We start from the raw sequence: 12,984 nt of genomic DNA, 5'->3' as shown, positions 1-12,984 counted from the left end.
TTTTATATATTTAATATTTATCTGTGGAAGCGAGTCAAACTAAATGTAATGCCTACAATTCCAAGTGCTTGTCAGGGTGGGGGGTCCCAGTTCATATATGATTATTTTGGGGGGTTGTGGCCTGAAAACGTTGAGAACCACTGATATAGGCTAATTGGGCCTCACTAATGCTCATTATTGAGATGGCACCATTTCTACTCGCTCTGTGTATACTGTACTGTAGGTGTGAGTTTGTGGACAACCTGCCAAACAATGACATCATGGATGGGGATTCCAAGCTAGAAACTGTAGTAGACCTATAGCCTTTCTCTTCCTTGAAAGTTTGCATGATGAAATAGCATACAAAGTGCAAACTGACGATGTCCTAGCTTTACTGTACATGTAGGCTACTTCAACTTCTTCCAGTGTGAACTGATAGGTAGTTTGCAAACAAACCTAATCTGGTGGCCCACAGGTTACATGTTTAAGAGCATCAGGAGTAGTGTAAGGTTTATTAACAAGCTACAGAGGCTGAAATTCCACAGCACTTGTCCCACTACATCTTGTTGAACCCTTATGCAACAAATAATGTCAAGTATACCATCAACATTAGGCCTATATATTTATTTATTTTCCTTTCATGGCACAGACAAAACCCTGCAGCTTCAAACACATACTCTTGGTGAGGCCAGACCATCCTGCCTGATGGAGACCATGTATGAGACCTCCATGAATGACACAAGCGCCATCAAGGAGCATGAATGTCAGGTACTGATGCTGATGTCTTCATGCTTGCTTGACCATTATTCATACAGTGTTAGCATTTGTACAATCCTGTTTTGCAGATATGTGCGACGTAAATGCTCAGATTAAGGTCTATATGTGACCTAAAGTTAGTAAGCAAATGAATTGATATAAGTATGAGGCTGGTGTCTTTTCTATACTGCTGTGAGGATTACAGTCATGACATTTTTCATTTTCTTATGACATGCAGAAAGTAGTCCAGCTGTTACTGAGAAAAGGAAGGAGTGCATGTCAGCTCCTCTACAGTTCACTGGAGATGTGCTGTCCTTCGCTCAGTCAAGATGTCATACACTGCTGTACAGGTAAACAGAACAACCCAGTTACTATTAGGCTATCTATCTATCTACCGATCTATCTATCTATCTATCTATCTATCTATAAATCATTCTGTGATACTGTAACGTGAGGATTCATTTATAGTTTTATATTGACCAGATTTAGTTTAGCCTATGAACATTTGTCAACAGTGAATATACTGTAATTTAACTCAAGCTATCATGCTTTCTACCTCCTTTAAGCTCAAACACGTACACCCCAACCTCTGGAGGATACACCTACACAAGGTGAGCACTATTCTACTACTACTACTACAGTACTATGCAAATAAATAAGACCTCTATTGTAATAATCCTTCAAATCCTAGGCCTATTGTTTACATTACCATCTGGGCTTCACCATGCTTTACATAGAAAGTTGTTGTCAGATCAGTATAAAATAACCTGCAAGATAATATAGCAATATTCAACATGTTCTAAAAGTATTTTAAAAATGAAACGATAGGATTTATACAATAAATCTTTGCATCTTTATAATTCATAGCCCACACACATCTCACCTATATCCAAAGCTATTGGTTTATAGTCTACACTACAGTGCAGGATTTCTGCATATCATTGGAATAGCCCTGAAACATGACTGTCATACCATGACAGCTTGTGACAGACGAGCGTCATGTGAACCATGGCTACATTGGAAACTACAAGAAACTTCAATGACAAACATATTCTCAGTTGTGGAACTAGAAACTTCCCATTATCATAGTCTCTTCCCTTTTTCCTTTCTCTTCCACTATCATAATAATCATAAGCAACAGGTCTCCTGACTTCCATGGCTCCCCCGCCTACAACCTTAATTGTTAACATCAGCAACACCACCATGACCAGTTGCATCATTGGGAACAGGAACTACCAGTCTGCAGTTGTGGAAAGTCAGCCTCTGTTGCATGCTTCTGGGCTCCAAGTGCATGGTGGGTATTCCTATTTTTCAGTCCATATTAATTTGCCACACTGCCCCTGCAGGTGACAGTCATATGCTGTAGCCTTGTTACGTTATTGGCCTAATGTGAAAAGATTTGAAAAAAATTAATCAAAAGTCAATAAACATTAGTCAACTTGTAATACAACAACGCAATAATGATATCTCATCTGTGAAATGTTGTAGCGTACACTGTACGAATACAAGAACGCTCGGCCCAAAACACGCTCGCCCTGGGTCAAATCTGGCAACCTCAGAACTAGGTATTCCTAAATGTAACCTAACCTCAGTAAAACTATGCCTAAATATAACCTTATTCCTAATCTTAACCTCAGTAAAACTATGCCTAAACCTAACCTTATTCCTAACCTTAACCTCAGTAAAACAAGTATAGTCAAGAACACAATTAAGAACCAAGTGTGGCGAGTGTGTTTTGGGGCACGTTTTCCGGTTACCCACTGTAGGCTACAACAGTATATTATTACACAGTGAATTTACCCTATAAAACTGCTTGGCTCAATTTACGCCATAGTTATTAGGATTACTTAATAACTATGGCAAACCCAAGCAGAAAAAAAATCACACATTTAATCTATAATTTGTTCATTTATTTTCTAGAGTTGACGAGGTGCAGCTGTGGGCAGCAGGTGGCGCCTCAGACCACTGTTCCAGCTCCACCATCAGACCCTCAGAGCATTCACATCTATGGCTCTCACCTCAACTGTGTCATCATAGGAGACAACAACTCCATGGAGGTAAATCAGCCATATGAAATGGAGCCAGAAACTACAACAGAGGAACAAAGTACCCTGGACTGACATGTGCTGCTGAGCCAAGTGTTTTCACATACACATCCCTGCAATGTTGCTCCTCAAGTTGTCATAATAAGTATCCATTTTAGAATGAGCAAACTTTGAGTACATTTGTGTCTTAAAAAAAAAATTTGCTAACAAAAACAAACTTCCCTTCATACTGTATACATCCTAAAGCAACATCATCAAAGCAATGTCATCATTCAAGGGAGCACAGGAGGTGTTGCAGAGTTATTCCTTTTGCAAAGTTTAACGTAATTTAATGTTCATAAAGGATCATGTAAATAGACATTTTTAAAATGCTAAGTCATACTTGAATTTGATGTACTTTCATTGAGTGATGCAGCTGGTCTAATCAGTTAAAGAAAGAGGGCTGCAAGCAACTATCGATTATTTTCTTTGCTTCAGTGTTGTAATGATGATGAAAGCCTGATGCCTTTAGAATAATACAATGAGAATCAAAAAGAACAGTACTGGAGCAAACAGACCTTCTTAAAATAGACTTTATTAGGGGCAAGCAAATTTCAATGCAGTAGCATCCTTTTCTCCATAGAAGATTTTTGCAGTGTTTTCTTTCTTGCTGTTTTTATTACTCTGCTGCTCTTTGGCAGAACCATACCACCTAGGAAGGCATAATGGATGGTTTTATACAAATATCTACAGTGTGTGTAGAATGTTTTGAAATAGTTGAAGTTTGTACAAAAGTGACTTTTTATCATGTCATGAGTAAAGAATGGGGTAATTTAAAAATGTATGGCCAAAGGCCACCTTATAATACTATACGGTAATACTAGACTATAAGGTCATTAAAAATCTTGATTTCTAGACTACTTAGTAGTGTTCTTGATTATTTTCTTTATTTTATATAATTTCAGTTATATGAAATTACGTAAATAAAAAATGAAAAAAAAAGTCTAAGCTTTGATATATTGTGAGTGTATATTGTATATGTATTTTATGAAGAAAAGAATACGTAATATGTAGATACAAACTGTCACTTCAAAACTGTTTATTACCCAGTTTCTCAGTTTGTTGAGATTGTTTTTTATTGTGGAGTATATTATATATTATTTTACATTTTATTGGAGAATATTGTTACAATAAAGTATATTCTTTTGTATAAAGTGACAATAAGTGTTTTATTTTCAAAACAATTAAAACAAAGAAAACAAATCAAATACGTGCAGGTGTCGGGTATTGCATTACATTTTATTGTTTTAGTTATCATTCGTTGTATTCTCAGTAGGGAGTTACAGCCAGAAGATAATAAGAGATTGAAGGTACAAGCTACACCATAGTACTGTACATGCATGAATGCTGTTACATCTCACGGTTTCATATGCATTTCTCACCCCCCTCTCTCTCTCTCTCTCTGGGGTTGTACATTAGCTAGATTCCCCTCTCCACGAGAACAAAAACCACAGTAGTTTCACTCTGAATGAATTGTTGTCACGGTATCATCAAGCCAAAACAGACCTGACCTACATACAAATGGTAGTAAACAAAAGTATGTACAGTAGTTAGATGACTGTGTTCATATTATGACTGTGATTACAAAAGAGAGTTTTTAAGGCAGAAATATCGAGGGAGATGAAGAAAATTAGATGTGATCACAGCGTACTGAAAATCATAAAAGGCATTATTGTGAGCTTTATGTTTAAAACAGCCAGGGGAGTGAGTTAACATTATTTGATGCCTTTAAAATTACAGGTGAAGGATATGGATATGTTTGGCAATTTGGCAAATGAACCTCAAATAGAATGGACCTGGAGGGTCTAATTGACTCTACATTTTCCATTAGTCCCAAGTCAAATCCTGTCTACTTTTTCATACCCTGAAAAATACTGCTGTAGCCTATTAGGCAAGCAACAATCCATCCCTGCTATTTCTATACCGTTTAATGTAATGCAAGTAGACTGCATTTGAACATTTGCAAAGGAAACAAAAATGACAGTGGCATTTTTAAGTAGAAATGAAATTCAAGTTGTGCTTCTAGTTGAAAGTTTAAGTTTCCATTTCACTTTGTACCTCATCTCCAATATACAGCGTTCCACTGACTAAGCTTTCCCCATCATTGTTTGGCCACTGGGAGCATAGTGTTAGACAAGTCAAAGAACAGAAGATTGTACACACAACGCAGCATGCCTTTGAACTGGCGTGTTATCTCATTCCTATTCTATTGCAAGAGCAGTGCATAACACTTACAGGGGGAAAAAAGGCTTCTTTGGGTAATGAATGAACACAAATGAATAATGAATTTATTTTTTGGCACTAAATCTGCATATAACACCCCCCCCCCTCTCTCTCCTTTAAAACAAAGGCAAACTGATGAGTGGAAACACTGAGTTTTGTTTGTTTCCTAAACAGGACACAAACAAAATGTGTGTACAACTCCTCTCAATAATATGATCAGTTAAGGTAAACCGCAGAGGGAGACCATTGAGCATATTTAGCAAAAACAGGGGGAAAAAGGCCAAAGTAAATAGAAGACAACCAAATATGTATGCATCATGAACTGTATATACATCATACAAAACCAAAACCCTTTGAAAATAAATGTACAGTTGTGGTTGTTCTATATACAGTACCGTATGTTCATTAAGCCATCGCTTCGTTCCCTGTCATGGTCAGCCCCTGGAGACTCGAAGATGTAAACCTTGTACCTTTAGCTAGGGAGCCATTGCCTGAGGAATTCAAGTACACATCAGTCTTTTCTCTTGTGCTCGTTGATTTTCTTCTTTTTTTTTTTTTTCCATGGGTGATGAAGACTCATGGAGAACCGTTCCATTGTGCCACTGTGAGGGAGAGAAGCCACTCTTTGAGGCCGTCACACTATGTTGTTTGTCTCAACAGCCGTTTCAGTCTCTTTTGATAAAAGTATATGCTTTTGGGACCATCTATCTTACAGAGAAAACAAAATGCTGTAGAAAAAGATTGCCATATTCATACATTTGTCTAGAGGAACTGTACCACGATCAGGACGCACAAACAAGACCACACAGTCCACACACTTCGCCATTGGCAACCACGGTCCACATGTAAGTCTATCCTAAAAGAGCTGACATGTACAATATAGTACATAGACCTGATCATAGTAGAAAATAATTTCCAGTGTTGAGTCTTCATAATTGTGCCATATAATGTAGATGCAGCAGGCAGTTGGAAGAGAGACAGAGAGAGAGAGACAGAAGAAAGAAAGAAAGAAATTGAGGGAGATAGAAAGAAAGAAAGATGGAGGAAGATAGAAGACTAAGGAGCTCTAGATCTCCTTGATTGTTCTCTCTGATGGGCGATACTCCTCTCTCCCTTTAGGAGAGGACATGTAGAAGGACTGCGTCTTGCGTTTTAAGCGTGCTCTCTTGGTGGCCAGTGACAGGCTGTGCTTGCTGGAAGAGATAATGTCGTGGATGAACTTCTTGCAGTCCACACACACCTCCATGGTGGCCCAGTCCTCCGTCAGCTCTGGGGGAAGTTCTATTTCCTCATGAGATTTCAGCGAGCCATGCTTCGACAACCTGATGGAGGTGAAAGGAGTACTGTAACACAAGGCTGGTTGTATTTTTGTTTGGCTACGTCATAAAAATGCTTATTTTCCATCTTAAAGTCAAACCCACATGGATATACTACGTTATCATTATTTGCTTTGTACAACAAATATGTTTTGCCATACATGCAAATGAGCATAGAAAACAAATACAGATAAAGAACAGCGATCCATGTATTGTTGTAAAATAATGTATAATACAGGGCAGTGATCTTACTTGGACATGGTCTTCTGAATGCTGGGGCGCTCTTTGCTAGTGGAGGGTTTAGCACCTACTCCATCTCCTGATAGCTCCCCACCTCCCCTAGATGGCCCTGCAGTCGCTCCTCTCACAACAGAGGCCCCTGACGCCCGTGGCACTCCTGGTGAGCCTCTCACAAAAGAGGCCCCTGAGGCCCGTGGCACTCCTGGTGAGCCTTCACCACTGGCCACCGACAATCCCTTTCCTACAGCCGACATGGCAGCCAACCTATCCCTGGGGAGGGTGTGGGTGGAGCCTATGGAGTAGATGGGCAAGCTGGAATAGGGTTTGGATGGCAGCCGCATCTGGTAGAGTGGGAGAGCACAAATGAGAATCTCAGTGATTCATTATGCTGTATGCACATGACTTTTAAAAAAAAAACTGTGTTGTTCACTCTGGATATAAGGCTTTATTTATACTTCATGTGCTGTGTGCAATGACGTAATAATCAGGCTTAAAAGGGGTGTAAGTAATATGTTTTTGTTAGAAAAGTTTATTGTTAAAAAGTTAAAAAGTTAAAAAGGTCTCCCCATCTGTCCAGCTCTTTAGTAAACTTTAGTTTTAGTAAAATAAAATTCCAGGTCAGGATAACAATTTTAAGGAGAGACAACCCCACAAAGATCATTTATCAGCTTAATTTGTATAGTGTTCCAGTTCCAATTTTGACTGCTAATTTATTTGTTTCATCGCTACAAATTTCAATTGTTTATCCTGTATCTTGTTTATCCTGTATCTATCTTGCATGAGTTCTCTCTCCTGATTGGATAAAATTGGTATCCCTCCCTGAAAATGTATTTTCTGTTTACTAAAGAGCTGGAGAGACCCCTGTTACTGTTACACTTATTTTACATACTCCACTTAAAATTATGTTAAGATGTGCTTGATGACTTACCTTTTTACAGCACTGCGAACACACAGGCCTAAAAGGAGGAACCAGGGAACATTGAATGAGAAAGATTCGTGTACTGTTCTCAAGTAGGTTTGGATTAAACAGGGAGAAATATTACAACAATCCAACAACGCAATATTTTACCTTAAGCAAAACTGGCAGGTGTAGGACCAAGTGAAAAAGGAAAACCTTTTGGTTCGACAGCAGAAGCAAAGCTGCAATACAAAGCACAAGAAAAGGATGAAGATTTTAAAAACATTATACAATGTTTGCATTATTCCCCCTCAAACGGGGCACATCAGAAAATTGCTGTACTGGTATACAATAAGTGCTTAGGCGTACCTTTCCCTTCTTCATGGCATTGTAGACTTCTCTGTACTGCTGGAATTTCTCCAGCTCTGCCTTGACCAGCACCTGTCTGATGTGCATCACCTCGTCCACTGTTAGAGACAAGCACTCCACAGGGAAACAGAACTCCTCCTGCACAGACACACAGACACAGACACACACACACACACACACACACACACACACACACACACACACACACACACACACACACACACACACACACACACACACACACACACACACACACACACACACACACACACACACACACACACACACACACACACACACAAAACAGTTAATTTCCATGGCAACACCAAACACCACATTGGGCTGTGTGTTTCTCTTTCCATTTACACACACGCACGCACGCACACGCACACACACACACACACACACACACACACACACACACACACACACACACACACACACACACACACACGCACACACACGCGCGCGCGCGCACACACAACCACTATTTCAGAGCGCTCTGTCTCGCACCGGGGTACGTTTGGGCTGTAAAAACATCCCCATTGTTGACTGGACAAGAAAACAGCTCACACCGAGTTGGCCTGGGTTGTATAACAAACTGGATTGATGGACAGAGCCGATTCGAACCATAGTCTATTCCAGATCAGCACCATAGTGCTTTACTTAAAGGTACAGGAGAATAACTGCTTCACTTAAGCCCCTTTCCCACATGGAATCCATAACATTGCTGGATAAAAAGTGGTGGATAAAGTATACTGTATGTAAAGTATTGTATTTATTGTATGTCATGCTGAATTGAGTACAATGGACCACAATGGACTTTTTGAGTACAGTACTCAAGTAAATGTACTTAGTTACAGCCTACCACTGTGGATAAAAAATAGCTAGCATGGGCAGTGGACAGTAATTCACACATTTCCCTCCTTTATGGAGGAGTTCCGTTTGGTGTCTGTTTCCACATTACGTACTGTTACACTTACAGATACAGTATGTCATGCTCACAAGACTAGACAACAAAGCTTGCGACTAACACCGTCCTGTAACACGTTCTATTAATGTTAGCTTCTACTTGGAGGTTTGAAAAAATGAGAAAACATGAATAAAAAAATCCATGGTGCTAATTAATGCACTGTAAGATACACCCTGCTGAACTGTAACTAAAACACAGGCAGGGAAATGGAGAAGCATTAGAGTAGTTCGTAATTTCATAACTCTCACAAATCTGTGCTAGAACAAATGTGCTAGAACATAAATCACAAATTTACCCAAAGTCAAAGTTTAATTGCAAATGTCTACTGCATAACAAGAGCACATACTCTAGTACAGTTTCAACTGCATGTAGGTGATGGCTAGTTAGTTGTTTTTGTGTGTGAGAGCACTAACAGGGATGTTAGCCAAGGCAGAGCCTCAGAAAAGGGAAGGAATGGCATTCAGAGGACATGTCATCAGAGAGTAAAGGGCAAGGCAAATGTATACTTTTTTGGGTCGCAGCACAATTTACGGTACACTAATTTGACATAATAAGCCGTTATTACAAATAATGTGTTTCTTATTAGCAATAATGTTTTTTTATTAGAAAGAAACAAACGTTGTTATACCCTTATTTTCCACTATTATCCCTTAATTATGTTCTAATTAGAAATTGAATGAAACGTAACAAAAGGCGTTATTAGAAATGGTGTTCTCTGCTATTAGACAGAAACAAACAAACACAGTTATACGCTAATTATGGAACATAATTCCTAGAGGCTAACAAAGCCTAATAAGACCTAACAAAGCCTAATAAGACCTAACAAAGTCTAATAAGATGTTATTTCCACTTACTTGACCGTCACATTACAACCCCGCAACTACTAACTACACGATGTGATGTTAGGCTACTATTAGTCTACTGTAAGGGTTTCGTTAGAACAAATGTGTTCTTTATTAGGCCTTTATTTAATGTTATTTCCACTTACTTCAAGTTACTTTACATCTAATTACAACAAAACTGTACCGTAAATTGTAAATTGTACATCAGCCATTCTGGGCTAACTTCATGACCCATTATACTTCTGCCTACCTTTTTGCTTAATACAAATTATTTTGTTGTTATTAGGAACACATTACCTCTCATTACTACAGAACTGTACCGTAAATTGTACACCAGCCAGTCCTTGCTAATGTCATGAAAGGAGAATGCTAGCTCGTTATATATCAGGTGAAGACAAAATAGCCTAAACACATCCTAGTGGCTGGTTGCTGTATAGATCATAACATCAACTCGGAAAGCTTAATAAATTGAAACAATTGCTGCAGCTTATTATTTTATTTTCACTCACTGCAAAATAAGCCATTTTGACAATGACATCCAGTATTATGGACATATTTCTTTTAAGCTTTGCCACTCCAAGCACTTTGAAGAAAAAAAAATAAGGACACTAAAACAAACCTTGACAATTAACAATAAAACATTCTCTGACAAACTTTGAATAAAATATATAAAACAAGTGTCCGAAAGTCTTTATATTCCAAAACGATCCCGGTGTTGCTTCTCACACTGGACGTTAGCTCAGCTAGCATGAGGCTAACACTAGTGTAACTCAAGACGCCTGCTTACTACAGTAACGTTAAAACCAGGACTCGTCTTGACTCCAAACAGGATAAATATTAAACACTATCAATACAGATGAGTAAACTCATTCATCACTTATGCACTAAGTGGTACGATTTTCACGTAATGCTCCCGTTTACATACACATATGAGTCCTTCAGACACACCAGTAGGAGTAAAAGCACACACACACATTCCAGCTCGTCCCGCCCTCCAACCAATCATATGCTTGGAAAAGTGATGGACCGTCATAAAGACCAATCAGTCAACAAGTTAGATAGCCCCTACGGAACCTCTCCCTCCGCTGAGATGAGGTTCCTCGTTTCTCTGTGCCGTTTTAGCAGGACATTGTCGCACATTTTCCACTTTACATGTTTCTTACCCCTTTCTGCACATCGTATCCAAAAATTAAAGGTTTTCTGCCATGCTCTCAGATGTTTTAAGTTCTAGCGCACCATAAAAGCTATCCAACGAGTTGAAAAAAGTATTTAATTCGCCTCTGTCCTCATCCGGTTACATGTTTTTAAGACATTGTGCAAGAGTTGCGCCCGTAGACATAACATTGCTGATTCCCCTACTGGTCAAATGTTGAATTGCATCTTCTAATGCAAAATATTATGGAACCGACGTCAATTTTTATTAAGCAAAAAGGTAGGCAGAAGTATAATGGGTCATGAAGTTAGCCCAGAATGGCTGATGTACAATTTACGGTACAGTTCTGTTGTAATTAGATGTAAAGTAACTTGAAGTAAGTGGAAATAACATTAAATAAAGGCCTAATAAAGAACACATTTGTTCTAACGAAACCCTTACAGTAGACTAATAGTAGCCTAACATCACATCGTGTAGTTAGTAGTTGCGGGGTTGTAATGTGACGGTCAAGTAAGTGGAAATAACATCTTATTAGACTTTGTTAGGTCTTATTAGGCTTTGTTAGGTCTTATTAGGCTTTGTTAGCCTCTAGGAATTATGTTCCATAATTAGCGTATAACTGTGTTTGTTTGTTTCTGTCTAATAGCAGAGAACACCATTTCTAATAACGCCTTTTGTTACGTTTCATTCAATTTCTAATTAGAACATAATTAAGGGATAATAGTGGAAAATAAGGGTATAACAACGTTTGTTTCTTTCTAATAAAAAACATTATTGCTAATAAGAAACACATTGTTTGTAATTACGGCTTATTATGTCAAATTAGTGTACCGTAAATTGTGCTGCGACCCTTTTTTGTATGATCGAGTTGCTGGTTAAAATTGTAATTAATTAATGAAAATGTAATGTATAAAACAAACTCACCTGTCCAGTAAGGAAAGAACTGTTTATGCACTATGGCAGTAGGTCTGCTCTATGCAAAGGATCTCTAAACAAGCAGGAAGTAGTATTAGGAGAGGATGGATTCTTGACTACAGTTGTTATTATTATGCCAGCATGGACTGGGGGGAGACTGGCAAACCTTGGCAGACTCTCTTCCACTGATATGGATGCCCCTGCACAGTGCAAAAACAGCCCACACCAACCCCAACACACATGCCTCAAAAGGGTGGGAACTCCGTATGTGATGGAGTGTGTAGGGAGAGGAGCAGAGGAGAGGGCTCCAGGCAAGCAGGGTGGCTAACATCCCAACCTGAGTGAGAGAAGGTTACAGCGTGTTGTGTACGGCTGAGAGGTACTGTATTATGGGTCTCGATTCGCGGAAATGCGAAGCTGAGACAAGGTGAGCTAGCTGGGGCTGTATGATTTTGACGTAGGCTGGTAAAGAGGAAGCACTTTCAATCTGCTGAATGTGGGAAGAGCCATTTTGTGGCAAGCGAAGATTGAGACAGGAGTGACTGGATGTCTGGTTTCAATCCCTTCCTTGTCTCAACTCAGTGTACTCTTCCTGATGCTCTCCTTATCGGCTTTTGTGAAAGCAAATTTCCCCGGGCCATAATGACCTTAGAAAACCTCATCCCAGTGAAACAGCTAAACCATGCAGATGCGTGAACGATACCACTGCATTATGAAGAGAATTTTAGATATTAATTGTAAATGATGTTTAGATACTGCCCTTCAAGGTTGAAAAGCTAAAGCAATATTTCTCTTCAGATTCTCTTCAGACAAGAATAATTATCATTATTATGGACACAACCAAGTTATTTTGTTTTTGTATTTGTGTTTTATTGTACTGCTGGTAGTGTCTGACTCACCAGAGACTTGGAGCTCTGTCTGCAAGGAGGCTGGAACTGTCGGACATTGGTGGGAGTTTCCTTCTCAATGGAGTGTCTCCTGTGCTGTTGGGGCTGACGGCGCTCTGGCTGGGGGGTGGAGGAGATGGGCAGGAACATGGGAGGAGCTGGAATTCGCAGGGAAGAGTTTGTTTGGTTCAATGATTGATTAAATCAATGATCATATTTCTCTTAAAGGCAGCCATAAATATGAAACAATAATGCATAATAATAATGGTGCGCCAAGGAGCCAGTTGAGGTGGTTCTGGCATTTAATACGGATGCCTCCTGAATGCCTCCCCAGGGAGGTTTTCCAGGC

At 39.2% G+C, this 12,984-nt stretch overlaps 2 protein-coding genes across 2 annotated transcripts in view; one reads left to right on the top strand and one right to left on the bottom strand.

Moving 5' to 3' along the window:
* The first annotated feature begins 634 nt into the window (after positions 1–634).
* LOC308084149 (uncharacterized protein) lies at positions 635–3,051 on the top strand. Its single transcript, XM_080426669.1, has 5 exons — positions 635–747; positions 974–1,085; positions 1,302–1,346; positions 1,877–2,029; positions 2,656–3,051. The coding sequence occupies exons 1-5, from the start codon at positions 685–687 to the stop codon at positions 2,853–2,855; spliced, it is 573 nt and encodes a 190-aa protein (XP_080282795.1). The 5' UTR covers positions 635–684; the 3' UTR covers positions 2,856–3,051.
* A 1,020-nt stretch (positions 3,052–4,071) lies between these two features.
* The window catches only part of spire1b (spire-type actin nucleation factor 1b), a 46,192-nt gene continuing 37,279 nt past the window's right edge, over positions 4,072–12,984 (bottom strand). Inside the window, exons 11-16 of the mRNA XM_080425374.1 lie at positions 12,648–12,793; positions 7,866–8,003; positions 7,668–7,738; positions 7,527–7,554; positions 6,611–6,939; positions 4,072–6,364 (exon numbers count right to left, since the gene is read on the bottom strand). Of these exons, the coding sequence (XP_080281500.1) occupies positions 6,109–6,364; positions 6,611–6,939; positions 7,527–7,554; positions 7,668–7,738; positions 7,866–8,003; positions 12,648–12,793 (968 nt within the window). The 3' untranslated portion in view covers positions 4,072–6,108. The remainder of the gene's footprint in view (positions 6,365–6,610; positions 6,940–7,526; positions 7,555–7,667; positions 7,739–7,865; positions 8,004–12,647; positions 12,794–12,984) is intronic.

This window comes from Gymnoscopelus braueri, assembly GCF_963280865.1.
Source record: "Gymnoscopelus braueri genome assembly, chromosome: 4".
NCBI classification, from domain to species: domain Eukaryota; kingdom Metazoa; phylum Chordata; class Actinopteri; order Myctophiformes; family Myctophidae; genus Gymnoscopelus; species Gymnoscopelus braueri.
Note: the sequence above shows the minus strand (reverse complement) of the source record. Positions and strands in the feature narration are given on the sequence as shown.

Bases quoted from the DNA above. Each gene is read 5' to 3' on its own strand.
- LOC308084149 (XM_080426669.1), top strand. From the start codon at position 685: ATGGAGACCATGTATGAGACCTCCATGAATGACACAAGCGCCATCAAG. The intron at 748-973 runs GTACTGATGCTG...TATGACATGCAG, and splicing joins TCAAGGAGCATGAATGTCAG to AAAGTAGTCCAGCTGTTACT. The intron at 2,030-2,655 runs GTGGGTATTCCT...TTTATTTTCTAG, and splicing joins TTCTGGGCTCCAAGTGCATG to AGTTGACGAGGTGCAGCTGT.